The 21,844-nt window shown below is 43.8% G+C and overlaps 1 protein-coding gene across 1 annotated transcript in view; it reads left to right on the plus strand.

Moving 5' to 3' along the window:
- ryr2a (ryanodine receptor 2a (cardiac)) overlaps window positions 1-21,844 on the plus strand; it is a 589,347-nt gene that overhangs the window by 258,947 nt on the left and 308,556 nt on the right. The window contains exons 16-21 of the mRNA XM_060940301.1: window positions 3,265-3,400; window positions 4,045-4,140; window positions 14,783-14,901; window positions 15,539-15,672; window positions 16,676-16,917; window positions 17,083-17,275. Of these exons, the coding sequence (XP_060796284.1) occupies window positions 3,265-3,400; window positions 4,045-4,140; window positions 14,783-14,901; window positions 15,539-15,672; window positions 16,676-16,917; window positions 17,083-17,275 (920 nt within the window). The remainder of the gene's footprint in view (window positions 1-3,264; window positions 3,401-4,044; window positions 4,141-14,782; window positions 14,902-15,538; window positions 15,673-16,675; window positions 16,918-17,082; window positions 17,276-21,844) is intronic.

Here is a 21,844-nt window from a genome sequence, read left to right on the forward strand (position 1 = left end):
AAAGGAACACCCGAACAAAAATGCATCAGATTTTATGAAAGTGAGGGCAACTGATGCACCCTTGTGTGTCTGTGTGTCAGTCTGTCTGTCTGGTCGAGTTGTCCTGCTGTCATTCCTCTCCATTTAGTTCTCCACTCTTGTCTGCTTCAAGCAGTCATCATTGTCAAAATCCCCCTGACACAAAAGCCCATTTTCCACTCATATGACCTCCATCTCTCTTTTTTTTCCCTCTCTCTCTCTGTTGTGCTCCAAATGACCAGTAACACAACCACAGTGGTAATATTAAGACTCACTCAGGGCTCGACATTAACAGTAGCCCGATTGCCCGGGGCAACCATTCAATAGATTCAGACAACCAGACTCCCACAAATGCTTGCCTGATCGGGCAGCTACCCAAATATGTCAACTTGCATGAAAAACAATGTTTATTCATTCATATTATGATGAAATTCCATCACAATTTGCGATTTTTTGACTCAGAAAGACCGCGTCCATGTTATCATTACGGGATGTTCAACAACTAGCGGGATTCACATTTGCACATCGCGGGCTCGCAATGCAGTTTCCCATTGCTAATAATTATCGCGTAGTGCTATTCAGTGTTCTATTGGTATGTACTTCACTACATGACTAATTACCGCATTACTCGCACGGGGCGCTAGCGTCAATGCTTGTTGATACAGACAGCGTCTGAGAAGGTTGAATAATAAATAAAAAAATAACATTAAAGTCACAAACTTTGGCATTATGTCTGGTTTGGAGGAATTTGGTTTTAAAATAAACAAAGGCAAGGAAGAGAAGAAAAAGGAAACTCAATCAAGCTCATCAGTGGATTCAAAGAAACTGTATGAGGTAAAAAGGCAAAGAACTGTTATTCCCAGCTGGTATCCAGAGTTTCCTGGATTGAAGTTGGTCAAACCTGAGAATGAACCTGGGCCACTCAGCAAGCTCTCCAAAGATGATCCCAGTTTGGATGTTGAATCAGATGAGCCCGGAGCTAGTACCAGCCATTCAACTGATACTGATCATGCTGATAGGAATAATAATAATGACACTGCTGACCAAGGGAAACTGATTTGCTCCATATGCCTGAAGTACCCTGCCCTGGCTGATAGCGGCTCATCCCTAGTGAAGGGCTGTTCCACATTTAGGAAAGATTCCTTAAAGAAACACTGGCAGTCAGTTACACATACCAGGTACAACAACAACAAATAAATAAAATAAATAAAACCAACTAAAATAAAATACTAAAAATAGAATAAGAAATAAAATAAAATGATGATGGTGATGTTGGTGGTGATGATGATGGTGGTGATGTTGGTGATGATGATGTTGGTGATGATGGGTGTTGGTGGTGGTGATGATGGGTATTGGTGGTGATGATGGGTGGTGGTGGTGGTGATGATGGGTGGTGGTGGTGATGATGGGTGGTGGTGGTGATGATGGGTGGTGGTGGTGATGATGGGTGTTGGTGGTGGTGGTGATGATGGGTGTTGATGTTGGTGATGGTGATGATGATGGGTGTTGGTGGTGGTGGTGGTGATGGGTGTTGGTGGTGGTGATGATGATGGGTGTTGGTGGTGATGATGGGTGTTGGTGGTGATGATGGGTGGTGTTGGTGGTGGTGATGATGGGTGGTGGTGGTGATGATGATGGGTGTTGGTGGTGGTGGTGATGATGGGTGTTGATGTTGGTGATGGTGATGATGATGGGTGTTGGTGGTGATGGGTGGTGATGATGATGGGTGTTGGTGGTGGTGATGATGGGTGTTGGTGGTGGTGATGATGATGGGTGGTGGTGATGATGGGTGGTGGTGATGATGGGTGGTGGTGATGGGTGTTGGTGGTGGTGGTGATGATGGGTGTTGGTGGTGGTGGTGATGATGGGTGGTGGTGATGATGGGTGGTGGTGGTGGGTGGTGGTGGTGGTGGTGATGGTGGTGGTGATGATGGGTGTTGATGGTGGTGGTGATGATGATGGGTGGTGGTGGTGATGATGATGGGTGTTGCTGATGATGGGTGTTGGTGGTGGTGGTGGTGGTGATGATGATGGGTGTTGATGGTGGTGGTGATGATGGGTGGTGGTGGTGGTGATGATGGGTGTTGATGGTGGTGGTGATGATGGGTGGTGGTGGTGGTGATGATGGGTGGTGGTGGTGGTGATGATGGGTGGTGGTGGTGATGATGATGGGTGGTGGTGGTGGTGGTGATGATGGGTGTTGGTGGTGGTGATGATGATGGGTGTTGATGGTGGTGATGATGATGGGTGTTGGTGGTGGTGATGATGGGTGGTGGTGATGATGGGTGGTGGTGATGATGGGTGGTGGTGGTGATGGGTGGTGGTGGTGATGATGATGGGTGGTGGTGGTGATGGGTGTTGATGGTGGTGGTGATGGGTGTTGGTGGTGGTGGTGATGATGGGTGTTGATGGTGGTGGTGATGATGATGGGTGTTGATGGTGGTGGTGATGATGGGTGTTGGTGGTGGTGGTGATGATGATGGGTGTTGGTGGTGGTGGTGATGATGGGTGGTGGTGGTGGTGGTGATGATGGGTGTTGATGGTGGTGGTGGTGATGGGTGTTGATGGTGGTGGTGGTGATGGGTGGTGGTGGTGGTGATGATGGGTGTTGATGGTGGTGGTGGTGATGGGTGGTGATGGTGGTGATGATTTCTATTATTAGCAACTTTGTTCTAGCATATCACAAATATAGATTGAATATATATATAAGAACTAAGAGAACACAATATCAAAATATAAATGGGCTTTATTTTGAGTAAACATATATTTGGGCACTCAATGGCCCACATAAAAACAACATATATAACCAAAAATTATTAGGATATATGAACAACTGAATTAAACTATTTTATCTGAAGATGCTATGAGAAGCACTGTGCTGGTTAGACGCGATATAATTGAACCCAGAAACCAAGGGAACACAAAGAAGGATAAGAAAATCAACAAAATAAGCTTTTAAGAGGCATTAGTAGAGCATGCGAGTGAACATTGTGTTGTAAGCATATGTGTTTGTGGCATATTCAAAGGAAAAAAGTATGTAATATTTGGGCAACCATGTTCTGAGTTCGGGCAACCAGATTTCTACAAGTGGTTTCCCGAATGGGCAACCATGTCTCAAAGTTAACGTAGAGCCCTGTCACTTATACGGTACATACATCTTTAAAAGCATTTTGGATTCAGATTCGCTGAAGTTCATGAAAGCAAAGATATTACTAAACAGTCTAAAATGTGGTGTGTGTCCTACAGGGAATGATCAGCCTGGTCCTGGAGTGCATCGACCGTTTGCATGTGTATAGCAGCGCAGCTCATTTTGCAGACGTGGCAGGACGGGAAGCAGGAGAGGCCTGGAAGTCCATCCTCAACTCTCTCTATGAGCTCCTGGGTAAGGGTCCTGAGTGTCTCTACTCCACCACATTCAACATGCTTCGCTATAACTAAATGGAAAACTACAAGATCACAGTCCACAGTGTCGATTTTAAATCAGATGTATGACGTAATGCATGATTAATACTCGAGCTGCAAAATTACCTGCTGAAGAATAAAGTGAACGCAGGGCCCTTTTTGCATTTTACATAGCTGGAGGGGCGGAGCCACCACAGAATGACTGTCGTGGTAAAGTTTTTCAAAACGGCTGACGCATCGAGTCACAATGCAGCTCCACCGCAGATACAAACTGACCTTTCACGAAATAATTTCCGAAACAGCGAGTGACCAATCGTGGCTGAAGAAGTGTAACTAGGTGTTTTGTAGGTTTTTTCTTGTTTTAAGCTGCTTAAGTAAATGATGGTGAAAAATCGGACTGTTTTTCATTTGTCGTCCGTGGAGCAGAGAGGGAGTTTGGAGATGCTGTGGACTGTGAAATTTAATAAGTAACACAAAGACGGCTGTCTGGTCTGGAGTATCATCATCATCATCATCAGGGTCCTTTGAACAAGAAGTGTTAATTAATTATTGAAGATTAAAGAACCTGAGTAGTTAGTTAAACTCTCTCTCTCTCTCTCTCTCTCTCTCTCTCTCTCTCTCCAGCCGCTCTGATCAGGGGAAACAGGAAGAACTGTGCGCAGTTTTCCAGTTCGCTGGATTGGCTGATAAGTCGTCTCGAGAGACTGGAGGCCTCATCAGGTGTGCGGTGAAAATAACCTACCATCCAACTGGATACACACAGGGTGGCTTAAAGTCCTAACTATAGAATTTTCTCGCTGCGCTGTCTTGCTCCATACGCATCAGCGTAAATGGACCTGATTTGGCCGTTTTTTTTTTTTCCTGGAGAACCATATTATACTGGGGAAGGTGTCATTAAATCTATGCAGAAATGCTTTCAAATGATATAAAATAAATATTACGTTTATAATGTCTCATCTCATCTCATTATCTCTAGCCGCTTTATCCTGTCCTACAGGGTCGCAGGCAAGCTGGAGCCTATCCCAGCTGACTACGGGCGAAAGGCGGGGTACACCCTGGACAAGTCGCCAGGTCATCACAGGGCTGACACATAGACACAGACAACCATTCACACTCACATTCACATCTACGCTCAATTTAGAGTCACCAGTTAACCTAACCTGCATGTCTTTGGACTGTGGGGGAAACCGGAGCACCCGGAGGAAACCCACGCGGACACGGGGAGAACATGCAAACTCCGCACAGAAAGGCCCTCGCCGGCCACGGGGCTCGAACCCGGACCTTCTTGCTGTGAGGCGGCAGTGCTAACCACTACGCCACCGTGCCGCCACGTTTATAATATGATAAAATAAGTCAAATAGACAAGAAGAAGAAAACATTACGTAAGTCAACAGAGAAGGTAGAGAATACAAGTTAGTTACGGTATTATACACACAGGACACTTTTTCGATGGAATAAAAACATGTTCTATTCCCTTCTAGCGGGTTTCATTCATTTGGTCTGATAGCATGCAATATTGTTAGCATATCGCTTATCGTACGCGTATTACGTCACTCTACCCAGTAGAGAATGAGCGTTGAATATGGTTTACGATATTGCATGGTTGTCAAGACAACGTGACGTCACTCATCGGAGACGTGAAACTTCCGCGCTAACGAGCGACTGGGACAATTTGTAAACGAACATGGCCGCCAGGTTTGGTTTGTAAAATACGGAAGATTTTGAGAGAATTTTGAAAGAAAGACGCGTTGAACACCCGAAAGGAATGTGTAGTAATAATAATAATAATGTCTTTGTTTTCAACTCATTCAATATCGTACTAGCTGAATGGAATATATCTGATATACCACTCAACGCCAGCCAATATTATTTAAATGTTCAATATAAAAATATATGGCTTTCTGCTACATGCACAAATACAGTTTGTGAAAAAAATTTCATATTTTTTTTTTTTATATAAGAAAGGCATCCAGCTATATTTTCAAATAGGTTCAGATGGGAAAGAAATTGTGCCAAGTTGTACCTAATTTTCTATTTATCCCTCAAATTTAGTAGCTAGGCCAAGACATATATTTGATATCTTTCATTTTTTGGCCAGACGAACGAGTGAAGCTACTGATCTGTCTCTCACGAGGTTTCTCAGTGACTCACAGACTCCAGAATGAAAGACATGAATGCTGATGAATATCTGCAGATAAATGTGGATGAGCTGAAACTGGAGCGTCTCAGAGATGGCTATGCAGGAGAGAGATGGAAAAAAAAACCCCCGTCTTTCTCTTATCACAGATTTATAGCGAGGATTTAGTGCCTGCTCTGTGCTGCTGCAGTGAGATTTACCGAGGACTGTGGGAGAAGGAAGATCAACACGTTTGTGCAGATTTAGGAGCCAGAGATCAACATGTCGGAGAAAATCCACAGTCAAAAGCCCAAACAGTACAAACTCTACATTCAGCATCAGAGTACATGTTGCATTTTATTGGTGTGATGTGGTGAAGATTGAGAGTTTAGCATGAATACACGCACACCTGTTACTGTAGACGTTCGACACAGGAGATATTTTAGATTTCAGCTGAGATTCTGCCGAGACGGGTTTCCTATGGAAACATGGACAAGACCAAATTTGACCACGATAACTAACGGTTAGCTAAACCAGGTTTTAATGTGTTTGACTAGTTTACTTGGAAAAATTCTACAAGCTGCAATACTGAAGCTGTTCTTCATTTCTAGTTAGCATTTATGATGTCATCGTACTCGGGTGAAAGGTGATAAGAAGAAACACAGAATTTGGACAGTAAGGCTCTGATTTAACGATACAAAATGCATGGTAAGACTTGGCAACAAATGGGGGTGTCATGGCTCAGGTGGATAAGGCGCCATCCCATAAATCCGGGGACCCGGGTTTGATTCCGGCCCGAGGTCATTTCCCGATCCCTCCCCGTCATTCTCTCCCGCTCATGTCCTGTCTCTACACTGTCCTATCCAATAATAATAAAGGTGAAAAAAGCCCAAAAAATATCTTTAAAAAAAAAAGTAGTGCTGTCAAGCGATTAAAATATTTAATCGCGATTAATGTCGCGACTGTCATAGTTAACTCGCGATTAATCGCAATTTAATCGTACATTTTTGTCACATGAAAAACCATTGTAATTCTCTTATCAGCATAAAAAAGTGAATGGGCTTGCTTGACTTTGGTCGCAAAATTAATATACTTGTCGTCAAAAAATTATGTTTGATATATCATTTTGAAGCTAAAAGATTTCTCTGTCTAGTCATGTTGTCATAAAATATATCGTATTTTATGCCAAAGAATACATCCAATGGTGGAACGGCACTTTAAGGTTTATGCCACAGCAACCATAAATATACAGTAATGGTGATCACCAAAATAGTTTATGTTTCTGAAATGGTTAATCCATCAGTATGTGCATATTCTTGAACTGAAATGACATTTTTAATGCTAAAATAAAATTAGTGTTATCTGATTTTTTTAGTTTTTTTTTTTATACCAAAGCACAGTGTTATTTTTTATTAAAATGCCAAATTATAGTTATTTACTTGCATTCCTAAGTAGAAAAATTAGTTTCAAATTTTCAAACATTATGCTTGATTAATTTCTGACTTGTCAAAGACGTCACTGTTCGAACTTCGGGGGATCCGAGATCCCCTGAAACAGACATGAGATCCCTTGAAAACATGATTTGGGAAATGTTGGGGGGTCTCTAAAATATTGGCAAAATGATGTTTATTGACATAGCAATCGTGTGTAACGGGAAGCATTTGCATATCCGAAGTGAGCGCGCGATGGAGAGCCGCGCTCTGAGACAAGCGCAAGCACCCCCCCCCAAGGGAATAAAAGGGACCCCCCGAAAATATCGGCATAGTTCGAACACTGGTTGTACCAATGCTTTTTTTGTTTTTTTTTTATTGCAGAGCATAACATGTCTTGTCACAGCCACTGCAAAGTCGGGCTGGAGCCGCCGATGGGAAAACGAAACCTAAGCCGAGCACCGTGGCTCTTTGGGGGAGGGCAGAGGACTCTGGCTGTGCGGGGCGTCCAGCTGCTATCGTTTTTCTAAGCAAAGTCTCTGTTCCAAGTTCCTGGCAGTTTCAAAAGCTTATGAAAAACCTACATCATGTCACAGAGCGTTAATCTCGCGATAAAAAAATTATCGCCGTTAAAATTGAGTCAAGTTAACGCGTTAATAATGCGACATTTTTGACAGCACTAAAAAAAAGACTTCGCAACAAATGAAAGGCACAGCAGGGTATAAATAGACAAACTAACTGAGGACTAAACGCAAAACACCTGGACGCAATCAAGAAGCATGCCAGTGATAAGACAGGGACAGAGACAAGACTAGAATAATAACGGCACATGGTTCGACACTATTGCATGACATAACTGTGGCATAACACTCCCAACCACTTTCTTCAAGTGTATCCTATCATCATCGAGAAGGCAGTGGGGAACACTGTACGACAAAATAAAACCCCAGGTCCAAAAAAGCTGGGACGATTTGTAAAATTATAAATCAAAACAGAAAGTAATGATTTGCACATTTGTTTTTGACCAATATTCAATTGAATACAATACAGAGACGAGATATTAAATGTTGAAACTGATCAGCTTTTTTGTTTTTTGCAAATATTCACTCATTGTGAATTTGATGCTTGCAGCATGTTCCGAAAACGTTGGGACAGGGGCATGTTTACCGCTATGTTACATCACCTTTTCTTTTAAGAATACTCAGTAAGTGTTTGGGAACTGAGGACAATAACTGTTGAAGTTTTGAACATGAAATTATTTCCTCTTTTTTGCTTGATATACGACTTCAGTTGCTCAGAAGTCCTTCATAATGCACCAGATATTTTCAATGGGTGTCAGGCAGGCCAGTTTAGCACCTGCACTCTTATTATGTTGTAATACATGCAGAATGTGGCTTGGCATCATCTTGCTGGAATAAGCAGGGACGTCCCTGAAAATGACGTCGTCTGGATGGGAGAGTATGTTGCTCCAAAACCTGTTTGTACCTTTCAGCATTGACGGTGCCTTCACAGCTGACTTTTGAACTTTGTGCTGGATGGTCCTTTTCCTCTTTAGCTTGGAGGACACAGTGTCCATGATTCCCAAAAACAGTTCGAAATGTGGACTTGTCCAACCAGAGCACAGTTTTCCATTTTGCGTCAGTCCATCTCAGATGAGCTCAGGCCCAGAGAATTCGGAGTGTTTCTGGATGTTGTTGATCTATGGCTTTCGCTTTGCATGGTAGACGCAGCGACGAACTGTTTTACGACAGCGGTTTTCCAAAGTCTTCCTGTGCCCACGTAGTAACGTCCTTGATACAGTCATGTCAGGTTTTAATGCAGTGCTGCCTGAGGGATCGAAGGCCACGGGCGTTCAGTGTTGGGCTTTGGCCTCGTCTCTGACATGCAGAAATTTCTCCGGATTCTCTGAAACTTTAGCTCACCAGCTGTAGGGCGACGAGCTATTGCCATCACGTGGCGTCCATCCGTCCGTCTGTCCACAATTCACAAAAATCACTCCTCCTCCCTGAGTTTTCAATGGATTTTGATTCTGATTGTTTTGTTTGGAAGATCTAATCAGTCTGCACAAAAGTTACTCCCTGGTTTTGGGATTTCTCATTAGCGAGTTGCTAATTAGGCCGGTTAACGAACTTTGAGGAAAATCGCTACTCTTTCCTGAGTTTTCAATGGATTTTGATTGGTTTTGTTTGGAAGATCAGATTGTTCTAATTGTTCTCATGAAGGACAACTTGGCTAATTATAAACGAGTCTGGTTTCTCATGGTATGGTATAGCCGTGTGAGCTACTGCGTCACTGACGCTCTGGTTTGATGATAATAATATGGATTGCTGGTGGTGAAATCTCTAAATTCTTTGCAATTATACGTTGAGAAATATTATTCTTAAACTATTGGACTATATACCCCACAGTTTTTCACAAAGTGGTGAAACTTGCTCCATGCTTGCTTGTGAATGACTGAGCCTTTCCAGTTACTAATGAACCTGTTTACCTGAAGAATGTTCCAAACAGGTGTTGTGGGGTTTTTTTTTTCTTCCTTTTTTTAACCTTAAAGACCTTTCCCAGTTTTTGTTGCCTCTGTTCCAACTGTTTTGGAACTTGTTACATGCATCAAATTCAGAATGAGTGTTCTTGGGAAATATACAACAAACGTGATCATCTCATCTCATTATCTGTAGCCGCTTTATCCTGTTCTACAGGGTCACAGGCAAGCTGGAGCCTATCCTAGCTGACTACGGGCGAAAGGCGGGGTACACCCTGGACAAGTCGCCAGGTCATCACAGGGCTGACACATAGACACAGACAACCATTCACACTCACATTCACACCTACGCTCAATTTAGAGTCACCAGTTAACCTAACCTGCATGTCTTTGGACTGTGGGGGAAACCGGAGCACCCGGAGGAAACCCACGCGGACACGGGGAGAACATGCAAACTCCGCACTGAAAGGCCCTCGCCGGCCACGGGGCTCGAACCCGGACCTTCTTGCTGTGAGGCGACAGCGCTAACCACTACACCACTGTGCCGCCCCAAACGTGATCAGTTACACATTAAATATCTTTGCACTGTAGTCAATTGAATATATGTCAAAAAGGATTTGCAAATCACTGAATGGATCGTGTTTAAAGTAAAGCTAAGCATTGGCGTACAGATGATAAATGGTTGTCGGTGCTTATAGCAGGCTGGTCTCGGTGCTGAATTGATGCTGATTATAATTGTGTTGGTCTGCGTTTTAAAACCTAAACATTTACCAACAGGATGGGCTGTTTTCTATAAAGCCTGGCAAACACATCATTTCAGACAGTTTGTTTTTCAAATCTGCACATTTAACCGCATACCAAAGCCTGTAATTGAAATACTCACGCCGTGAGAAAATAGTCAGTCCAATCATGTTGGTGATGGTGTTTGACCTGTATGTGAAGCACAGATGTAGACACTTGCGTCTTTTGAAAATGACATTACTTCCTTTCGAAACAATAAGGGCTTATCTTCAATATGGAGCCAAAATGTGGTGAAATAAGCATCCGTCTTTAGTAATTTGTGCCACACCATGCACAGGTTGGCTATAATTTTATTTAAAAAAAAAAAAAGCTGCAGTACTCATAACTGTTGATTTTTTTTTTTTTTGGATTATTATTATTATTACTATTTTTTTTTCTTTTTCATATACCTGAATCCTGTCGCAGATTCCCAGTTCATATAGGCCCAATTATGGCTCATTTAACATTGTCGTGTGAGGCTGTGTATAACTCTCTCTCTCTCTCTGGACTGTCGTTCTGCACCTTAATGTGAAAATGAAGCATTTTGTCTGAGCAGCAGCCCACATGCAGGAAGGAGCAGTTTGAGCAAATGCGAATAAAATTACAGAGCGAAAAAAGCCAATTCAATGAATTGCAGAAGGACACGGAAATTTGCCGGTTGCCATGTAAACGTGGAAGGAATGACCGCTGTTTTCCAATATTAACGGACGTCCTGGAAACCCCACCACCACCACCACCACCACTTCATCTCACATTGGTGATTTTTCATTTCGTCTCAATTTTCCTATTTGAATGATGTGCTGAGGCGGCACGGTGGTGTAGTGGTTAGCGCTGTCGCCTCACAGCAAGAAGGTCCGGGTTCGAGCCCCGGGGCCGGCGAGGGCCTTTCTGTGTGGAGTTTGCATGTTCTCCCCGTGTCCGCGTGGGTTTCCTCCGGGTGCTCCGGTTTCCCCCACAGTCCAAAGACATGCAGGTTAGGTTAACTGGTGACTCTAAATTGAGCGTAGGTGTGAATGTGAGTGTGAATGGTTGTCTATGTGTCAGCCCTGTGATGACCTGGTGACTTGTCCAGGGTGTACCCCGCCTTTCGCCCGTAGTCAGCTGGGATAGGCTCCAGCTTGCCTGCGACCCTGTAGAACAGGATAAAGCGGCTACAGATAATGAGATGAGATGATGTGCTGATGCAGCAGCGCCCTCCATTTCTGTCAAGGTAGATGGAGAATGTTTTGAGTTCCTTGGGGTTGATCCAGGATAAAACGGTCTCTTGTGGGCATGTAGTGCCTGCTTAACGTGGTGAACATTTAGACAAGTACACTACCGTTCAAAAGTTTGGGGTCACTTTGAAATGTCCTTATTTTTGAAAGAAAAGCACTGTTCTTTTCAATGAAGATCACTTTAAACTAATCAGAAATACACTCTATACATTGCTAATGTGGTAAATGACTATTCTAGCTGCAAATGTCTGGTTTTTGGTGCAATATCTCCATAGGTGTATAGAGGCCCATTTCCAGCAACTCTCACTCCAGTGTTCTAATGGTACAATGTGTTTGCTCATTGCCTCAGAAGGCTAATGGATGATTAGAAAACCCTTGTACAATCATGTTAGCACAGCTGAAAACAGTTGAGCTCTTTAGAGAAGCTATAAAACTGACCTTCCTTTGAGCAGATTGAGTTTCTGGAGCATCACATTTGTGGGGTCGATTAAATGCTCAAAATGGCCAGAAAAATGTCTTGACTATATTTTCGATTCATTTTACAACTTACGGTGGTAAATAAAAGTGTGACTTTTCATGGAAAACACAAAATTGTCTGGGTGACCCCAAACTTTTGAACGGTAGTGTATATAGTTAAACGGATCCTCCAGCGGATTTATTCTCAGACTTAAGTAAAAGCAGTCGGAGATAAAAAAATAAAAAAAACAAACAAAAAAACCTTTCATTTTCAGTGTTTGAGAGAAATTTATTTTCTTTAAAATGTCAGATGGGCTTCCTGCGGTGGTGACGTATGCGATGACGTCAGGTAGCGGTCGCTTGGAGCAACTTGGCTGTTTATATTCTCTGTTTACATCGTAGTTTTGCTAGTTTTACAAGTATTTTTACTGAATTTCATCAGTTTTTAAATAAGTATGCATCATTGTGTCGGATATAAATGCCAGAATGATACTAAAAAGAAAGCACAAGCTGGAACTAGACTGCATTTCCGCAGAGAAAATGCAAAGTGTGTTTACTCAGCGATGGAAAAGTGTGACCAACAGAAACTGGATCAGACATGAGACCTCGCGCTATAATTTTTTTTTTTTTCCAATAATCTACAGAAACTGTGTGTGGCAAAGTGTGTGTGTGTGTGCTCTAAAATCTCAGTTTAAAATGGCTCAACTCGCAGAGAGACATGACACTTCGTGTTCTAAAATTTTTTTTTTACATGATCTACAGCTGGTGCTGGGTAAATTAACAAAGAGAGTGTGACATGGTTTAAAATAGAGATTTTAGAGTGTGAGGTGTCGTGTCGTGCTGTGAGCTGAGCCACTTTAAACCAAGATTTTAGAGTGCACAGTAACACACTATGCACACACATTTTCTGTAGATCATGTGAAAAAAAAAATTATAGCATGAGGTCTCATGTCTGATCCAGTTGCTGTCAGTGACCCACAGCTGATCAAGCACACTTTGCATTTTCTCTGTGGAAATGCAGTCTAGTTCCAGCTTGTGCTTTCTTTTTGGCATCATTGTGGCATTTATATGCCGCACAATGACGCATACTTATTCAAAACTGATAAATTTGGTAAAAATACTTGTAAAACTAGCAAAACTATGATGTAAACAGAGAATATAAACAGCTGAGCTGCTCCAAGTCACCGCTCCCTGACATCATCGCTTAAGCCTAGGTCACAACCGGACGTACGATTTTTTGGCCGTGCGATTTTTGGTGTTTCCCAAATCGCTGCGTTTTTTTTTTTTTTTTTTTTGTTCATGGAGAAAGACGCACGTTGGCCGTAAGTTTGTCTTGCAACCTGAAAAAAACATAAGCGCCCGTAGAGTTTGTTTGACATGACAAAGAATCTCTGTGGCCGGTCTGCGGCCAGTCTACGGCTCGAAAATCAGCACTCACGCGTGCCCTTCATGCGTTTCTTGCGTTTTTTGCACGTAGACCGGCCGTAGGAGCACGTACGGCCGGTTGTGACCGAGGCTATACCGCAGGAAGCCCATCTGACCATTTTAAAGAAAATTTATTTTTATCAAATGTTGTTTGGTCTCCGAAAATGAAAGTTTGGTGGGTTTTTTTTTTTTTTTTTTTTTTGGAAATCTGCGGCTACTTTTACTTAAAATAAGTTTGAGAATAAATCTACTGGAGGATCCCTTCAACATCAGGATGCAACCAAAGAATTTTGGCCGGAAACAGTCGAAAACGCCCCACCAAACTCCCAGTATTATTCCTCTTTAGGGTTGGCAGGACCAATTTCCTTGAAAAATATCTTCCATTTCCCATGCGTGAACTTTCTATTGGCACTCCATTCACAATTTTGAGGTGTTTATTTATTTATTTTTTCCAGGCTACCCAGCCCCAAACTGCAAACTAATTGATTGGGTGGTGATTTGCTTTTGAAAAGGGGGGGGGTGCTTAACGTCATTCAGCACTCTTATAAGAACTTGACCTACCGTATTTTCTGGACTATAAGCCGCTACTTTTTTCCTAGGTTTTGAACCATGCGGCTTATACAAAGGTGCGGCTATTCTGTGGATTTTTCTTCCACCGCTAGGGGCGCTCTTCTTCTTCTTGGATTTTTATGGCGGTTGGCAACTTAACGTATGAGGTGCATTACCGCCACCTGCTGGACTGGGGTATGGTTCAAGAGCCTATTCTACAACTAACCTGGGTGACTAAAAAAAAGAGAGAGCTAGGGGCGCTCTAACCGGAAGTAGAATCAAAAATAAGACGAAAAATCAATGCAAAGAAGAATTAGCAGATCTTTAGCAGATAGAACACGCACGACAAATTACTAACTGGTAATTATTTTCAAATCCAGCGAAGATGATTAAAGTGACTTGTGGTTTCAAACACAGGAGAAATGAAGGTAAATAAATACCGGTTATTTTCTCTTGGTTCTGTTCCGTTTTAATCAGCAAAGTTGCTGCCGTGTTAAAAGGCACTGTTCGGAAAGAATCTGTTCAGGTACATACATGTACATTTACAGTACAAAATCGTTCTGTACATGCAGTAAATATCTAATTTTTCAACATAGATATCTGCGGCTTATAGCCCGGTGCGGCTTGTATATCTTTTTTTAAAAATTTTTTTAAAATAGAGCGGATGCGGCTTATATACAGGTGCGCTCTATAGTCCAGAAAATACGGTATTTATCAGTTTTGGAAACAGTCCACTGTGATGGACAGGAAAACACTACTGGTCATTATTTTTTTTTTTTCCTCAGTTAAGTTACCCGTGAAACATGTGCTGGCGGTTGAAAAAGGTTTAACAAGCAAGCCGAGTGGTACACAGATATTAGTGGTGCATTTTAATTTCATTTAAGCTAAAATAAGTGTGAACTTTGCGCTGCAGGGATCCTGGAGGTGTTGCACTGTGTACTGGTGGAGAGTCCCGAAGCCCTAAACATCATCAAAGAGGGACATATCAAATCCATCATCTCCCTGCTGGACAAGCACGGACGCAACCACAAGGTCCGGAGCAGACACGTTCCTTCTTTTGAATCAGAACTACAGTATTTCTTCACTACCCTTGTGCCAGAGAAGGGTGTCTGGGTAGGATTTTGAAGTAGAATCGTGTTTTCTTGAACACTTTTCGGCTAGCGTTCGTGCAACTACTTTTTTAATTTCATGGTAAGTTATCACACTGTGCGTATCCGAGACCGATCTCCACTCAGGTTGTTGATCAGATGCAGTATATGGCAGCCACATAAAGCCCAGGCGCTCGGACGTCTTCAGCATTGTGAGCGATGGGTTTTTCGCTGTTTTACGACAAAGTGATTTTAAATTCAGCCATTACTCTCTTCAATTGCTCAATAACGAGGCAGGTGTCATCATTGGCGTTGATCCAAGCTAAAATGGTCTTTTGTGGAGATGTAGTACCGGCTACCTATCGATTGTGTTGACAATTAATAGCCCAAACAGACATGCATTTCACACAAGTGAAAATTAGCGTATCGTGAACACCCCAGCAGGTGCACGTTTGCTTCCTAACGAACAGGATAACGAGTTAGCGTGTTCAGTTAGTGTGCATGCACTGTTAATGTGTGTGTGTTATGTTAGAAGTGCGTTAAATGCCTGTAAGACTTTCGTCTTGCGTGTTCTCTCTTAGGTCCTGGATGTACTGTGTTCTCTGTGTGTGTGTCACGGGGTGGCAGTTCGCTCTAACCAACACCTCATCTGTGATAATCTGCTCCCGGGGAGAGACTTGTTACTACAGACGCGCTTGGTCAACTACGTGAGCAGGTACCGTACAGGACATTCAGATTTACAAGCGCCATCACACACGCGCACACGTACACGGCCGCGCACACACACATCTCAGCATTACGGTAATGTCTTTGTAAGGTCATTTCAAACAAAGATGGAGAAAGACTTCTTTGTGAAGTACTAGTTACACTACCGTTCAAAAGTTTGGGGTCACTTTGAAATGTCCTTATTTTTGAAAGAAAAGCACTGTTCTTTTCAATGAAGATCACTTTAAACTAATCAGAAATCCACTCTATACATTGCTAATGTGGTAAATGACTATTCTAGCTGCAAATGTCTGGTTTTTGGTGCAATATCTCCATAGGTGTATAGAGGCCCATTTCCAGCAACTCTCACTCCAGTGTTCTAATGGTACAATGTGTTTGCTCATTGCCTCAGAAGGCTAATGGATGATTAGAAAACCCTTGTACAATCATGTTAGCACAGCTGAAAACAGTTGAGCTCTTTAGAGAAGCTATAAAACTGACCTTCCTTTGAGCAGATTGAGTTTCTGGAGCATCACATTTGTGGGGTCGATTAAATGCTCAAAATGGCCGGAAAAATGTCTTGACTATATTTTCTATTCATTTTACAACTTATGGTGGTAAATAAAAGTGTGACTTTTCATGGAAAACACAAAATTGTCTGGGTGACCCCAAACTTTTGAACGGTAGTGCAATACTGGAACAGGTTTGGGCCTCTTAGTTCCAGTGAAGTGAAATTGTAACGCTATAGCATACAGACATCCTAGACAACCCTGTCCTTCCAAGTGTGTGGCAAATATTTTAGAAAGGCCAACATATCACAAGACGTGCACATACGTTTGGTCATATGTTGTGTGTGCTGTACAGTATATAGCGGAGAATTCTTCCTGGAGAATACCTGGTTGTGTAGGAACCTTGTATACCAGAGGGTTTGGGGTTTTTTGGGGGCTTTTTTTTTTCCCCCCCACCCTAACATTTATACATGGCAGTCACTCGTGGATTTGTTTGTCCTGCAGCATGAGGCCAAACATCTTCCTGGGGGTGAATGAAGGCTCAGCGCAGTACAAGAAGTGGTATTATGAGCTGATTGTGGACCACGTGGAGCCATTTGTGACAGCAGAGGCGACTCATCTGAGGGTAGGATGGGCGTCTACACCTGGGTACTCGCCTTACCCAGGAGGGGGCGAGGGCTGGGGGGGCAATGGAGTCGGAGACGACCTTTACTCTTACGGATTTGATGGACTACATCTGTGGTCAGGTGAGCGCTAAAGTCACAATCAGTGACCGATAATGTTAGCTAGCTGGAGAGTGATGGGTCTGTTTTCAGGCTCAGGAAAGCTGGGTACTTCCTGCTGGGTTTGTTTGTTTGTTTGTTTGTTAATGCATGAGGAGTGATTGTTGATGTGTGTTTGCTGATGTGCAGGCTGCATTGCTCGGACGGTCAGCTCCCCCAATCAGCACCTGCTCTGTGCTGACGATGTAGTGAGCTGTTGCCTGGATCTCAGTGCGCCCAGTATCTCATTCCGCATCAACGGGCAGCCGGTTCAGGGCATGTTCGAGAACTTCAACACAGACAGCCTCTTCTTCCCAGTCGTCAGCTTCTCTGCTGGAGTCAAGTGAGTGCATGATCTCCAACTGAAAGGTAAACGCCACATGTGGGTGTAATGACTACCATATTACAATGGAGTAATGCAAAAACATGCTGATCTGCTGTTAGGGTTAAAATATATTCTGCAGCTTAGGAAACATCTGAGGCTACATGCGATGATCCATCCTCTTCCATGATCCAGTGTGCCGCAGTGATGGACAGTTCAGCACAAACGACTCCGCAGTTTGTCATAATGCAATTACCCAGTGTTCCCTGCAGTGCCAGAGAAATTGTTTTATTATTTGTTGTATAATGAGAGCATTGATAGGTAGGAAAAGGTCCAGCAATTGGAGACATTCATTCAGCAGCCCTTCTGTTGGATGAACGTTAAACTTATTTATTGTTGAACAGCGGGCTTTAAATAATTGCTCAAATCAGCACATTTGCTGAACGTGAGCTTCATCCATCCAATCCCGGACCGTGTTGTGAATATACCTTTTTATTTTATCCCGATTAAAAAAAAAAAGGTAGAATACTTCATTCTGTTTCTTTAGTGTAGACATTTAGGATAGATTATATTGAATCAGGTTCAGGTCCTGGCGGCACGGTGGTGTAGTGGTTAGCGCCGTCGCCTCACAGCAAGAAGGTCCGGGTTCGAGCCCCATGGCCGGCGAGGGCCTTTCTGTGCGGAGTTTGCATGTTCTCCCCGTGTCCGCGTGGGTTTCCTCCGGGTGCTCCGGTTTCCCCCACAGTCCAAAGACATGCAGGTTAGGTTAACTGGTGACTCTAAATTGACCGTAGGTGTGAATGTGAGTGTGAATGGTTGTCTGTGTCTATTGGCCCTTTTCCACTACCCTTTTTCAGCTCGCTTCAGCTCACTTCAGCCCGACACGGCTCGTGTTTCGACTACCAAAAACCAGCACGACTCAGCTCGCTTCAGCCCTGCTTAGCCCCTAAAACTCGCACCGTTTTGGAGTGGGGCTGAAGCGAGCCAAAGCGAGCCGAGTGAGGCTAGGGGCGTGAGCAGACACTCCCCTGTGCACTGATTGGTGAGGAGGAGTGTCCTCACATGCCCACACACGCCCCGCGAGCGCGCTGGGATCTGTAAACACCGCAAACCCGGAAGGAGAATTACGAATTACGAGAATTTCTGAAGCCTTATGCGCCTCGCCTCATCTATACGCTCTTGTCAGTATCTGTCCGCATTGTCGGTGACAACAAGCCACAGCACCAAGACCAGCAACACTAACGACTCCATGTCCTCCATGTTTATTGTTTACTATTCGGGTCGTGAGACTACCGCTTAAAAGATCACTGATGTCACTGTTTGCGCTGCTTAACGACATCACGTGACGTCCACCCACTTTCGCTAACTCCACCCAATGTGTCCACCCACTTCCAGCCAGCACGGTTCAGCGCGGTTGTAGTCGAAATGCAACTCCAACAGCCCCGCTCAGCTCGACTCAGCACGGCACGGCTCAGCCCGACTCAGCCGCGTTTGTAGTGGAAAAGCGGCATATGTGTCAGCCCTGTGATGACCTGGCGACTTGTCCAGGGTGTACCCCGCCTTTCGCCCGTAGTCAGCTGGGATAGGCTCCAGCTTGCCTGCGACCCTGTAGAACAGGATAAAGTCAAGTCAACTTTATTGTCAAATATGCTATACATGCTCGACATACAGCACAGATGAAATATCAGTCCTCTCTGACCCACGTTGCAAACTGGCAATGCAATAAATAAAAATAGAATAATTGGAAAAACAAACAATATAAACAGTATAAACACTCTAGATAGGAACTAGACATAGACTAAACACTCAAACAATATAAACAGAATAAATAAAGAGTATAAACACTAGATAAGAACAAGACAGACTAAACACTCAAACAGGCAATATAAACAGTATAAACACTCTAGATAGTAACTAGACTAAACACTCATATACACACACACACACACACACACACACACATAAATTGGTACAAATAACCAAACAGTCAAGGGCACTTGAGGTATAGCAGGTAAACATGAAATAAGCAGAATAAACAAACTAGCAGCTGTTAATATGAGGTAGTGCGGAATAGTGCAAATGAGCGAGGTAAAGTGAGATGTGCGGTCCCTGAGTTCAGTGTGTTAATGAACGATGAGATGTGTGTGTTGGGGGAAACTGTGAGGATGACATGCCAGATGCTGAAGGGGGGCAGGGGGGTGTACGGGCAGAACAGGGAGGGAGTTGAGCCTCCTGACCGCCTGGTGAAAGAAACTGTCCTTGAGCCTGCTGGTTTTGGCCCGGAGACTCCGCAGTCTCCTCCCCGACGGCAGCAGGCTGAAGAAGCTGTGAGATGGGTGGGTGGGTGGGGTCACCTGCAATCCTGATGGCTTTGCGGGTGAGGCGGGAGTTATAGATATCCATTAGAGAAGGGAGAGAGACACCAATGATCCTCTCAGCTGCTCTCACGATGCGCTGCAGAGTCTTGCAGCAGGACACGGTGCGGGCGCCGTACCACACGGTGATGCAGCTGGTCAGGATGTTCTCGATGGCGCCTCTGTAGAATGTGTGCATGATGGGGGCCGGGACTCTTGCTCTCCTCAGTTTGCGGAGGAAGTACAGACGCTGTTGGGCTTTTTTGGCCAGTGATGCGGTGGTGTTGTTCCAGGACAGGTCTTCAGAGATGTGCACACCCAGAAACTAAAACGAAAAACTAAAGCGGCTAGAGATAATGAAGGAGATGAGGTTCAGGTCCTTTCGGTTCCTGTTTGGCTGTCTGGTACAATGTCTGATATGGCACCACAAAAAAAAAAAAAAGCCAGCATCATGGTTTTATCTCCAAGGGTTAAAAAGTGGTGTTTTTTTTTCTTCTTTTTAATCAAAATCACACATTCTCTAAAGAAGGAAAAATACTAATTATTTTGTCATGTATCTTAAAGAAAAGGAAGATTTAAAGATGCATTCAGTCAGTACAAATCTACAGGGGACACCTACATCCAGGGTAGCCTGGGAAATCCCATGCTGCTTTGCACAATCGTTCCGATCTGAAAAGACAGCATGGAAACTATGGTCTAAAGGCTCGCCTGAGTTAGGGAGCCAATCAGAGAGTGGGGAGGGGTGGAAAGACGGTGACGCGTACTACTCGACAAACGGAAGCTTGTAGTTTATTTGGGACTGTTTACGGATCACATTTAACATGGCGGCGAGTGATACGAACCAAACTTTCGATCAAGCTTTAGACACTGTTCTGAATAGTTTAGAGCGAAAGTTTGTTTTAAAAAAAGAACAGCGTTTGGCAGTAATCGTTCGGTGCCATTGTTTTCCTATTTTTGTTTTGCCTTCTCTTTCCTTCTCTTCTTTGCCTCTTCGTCGCTCTAACTACGTCACCGGGTACAACTGCCATGATTGGCCATGGGCTACGTATACGCCAAATGATAGACATTCGCAACGTCCAATAAACGGCTGTTGACAATCGTAAACCACACCTCCCCTACGAGAAATTCAATAGGTGGATTCCAGACCATATTTCACTTGTGATATGGTCTGGTGTTAACCAGACTACATCCAGGGAGTGTGTGCCGCAGGAACAGTGGCCTCTCTCACCTATCTAGGGATTTTATATATACAGGGGAACGCTGTTACAATACGGAAAACCGTTGTAATACGGTCAGCTCATAGCTCCCAAAATTTAAATTTAACTTTATGCAGCTGCGTTCAAGAACTCAACAGTCTGAGACTCGGAAGAAGAGTTACTTGAAAATCCATTAAGATGGGGGCGGCACGGTGGTGTAGCGGTTAGCGCTGTCGCCTCACAGCAAGAAGGTCCTGGGTTTGAGCCCAGCGGCCGATGAGGGCCTTTCTGCGTGGAGTTTGCATGTTGTCCGCATGGGTTTCCTCCGGGTGCTCCGGTTTCCCCTACAGTCCAAATGTCATGCTCCGTCCCGGACATCCACTCTGGAGATTACGGCTCTCCCATGCCAGCGCCGATCCGGATCCAGGACGGAAATTCTATCTCACCTGAACTCACTTCCTGGTTTTCACCGCTGCATATTTAAAGGCCGTTCTCAGACTCCGACTTGGCCAGAACGTAGTGTTAGGGGTGGTGGAGGTGTGGTGAGATAAGGATCCAAAAGCAGAACACAGACAGTAATCCAATAAATAAGGTGATTTAATCTAAGGAAAAAAAGGGCGTGGCAAAAAAGTAAACAAACAGGACAAAAACACAAATGGCAAAAATAGTCCGGGTAAAAAGAGACGGAAAACTTGACAAAAACACGAGACAGGTAAGGACAAAAACGCTACAGCAAAAAACCATGAACAAGAAGAAAAACCAGTGCAAAAACCATGAACTAGAAAAATAAGCAAGAGGCAAAAAACCATGAAACGCAATGAGGCACAGAAATGGCTCGAGTAGCAAAACGAGACGTTCTGGCAAAGTCAGAGTCTGAAGGCCAATTTATGCTGACAACGCAGTCCTCGCAGACGGTGTCGCAGATAGCGTCTGCGTAGCCCCCCCACCTTTGCAGACGCTCTGCGCGCACCTCCCAAAAATTGTGACCACTGCAGAAGCCTCGCAGACAGCGTCGCAGACAAGAGGGCTCTGATTGGTCC

Source organism: Neoarius graeffei, chromosome 14, assembly GCF_027579695.1.
Source record: "Neoarius graeffei isolate fNeoGra1 chromosome 14, fNeoGra1.pri, whole genome shotgun sequence".
Taxonomy (NCBI): domain Eukaryota; kingdom Metazoa; phylum Chordata; class Actinopteri; order Siluriformes; family Ariidae; genus Neoarius; species Neoarius graeffei.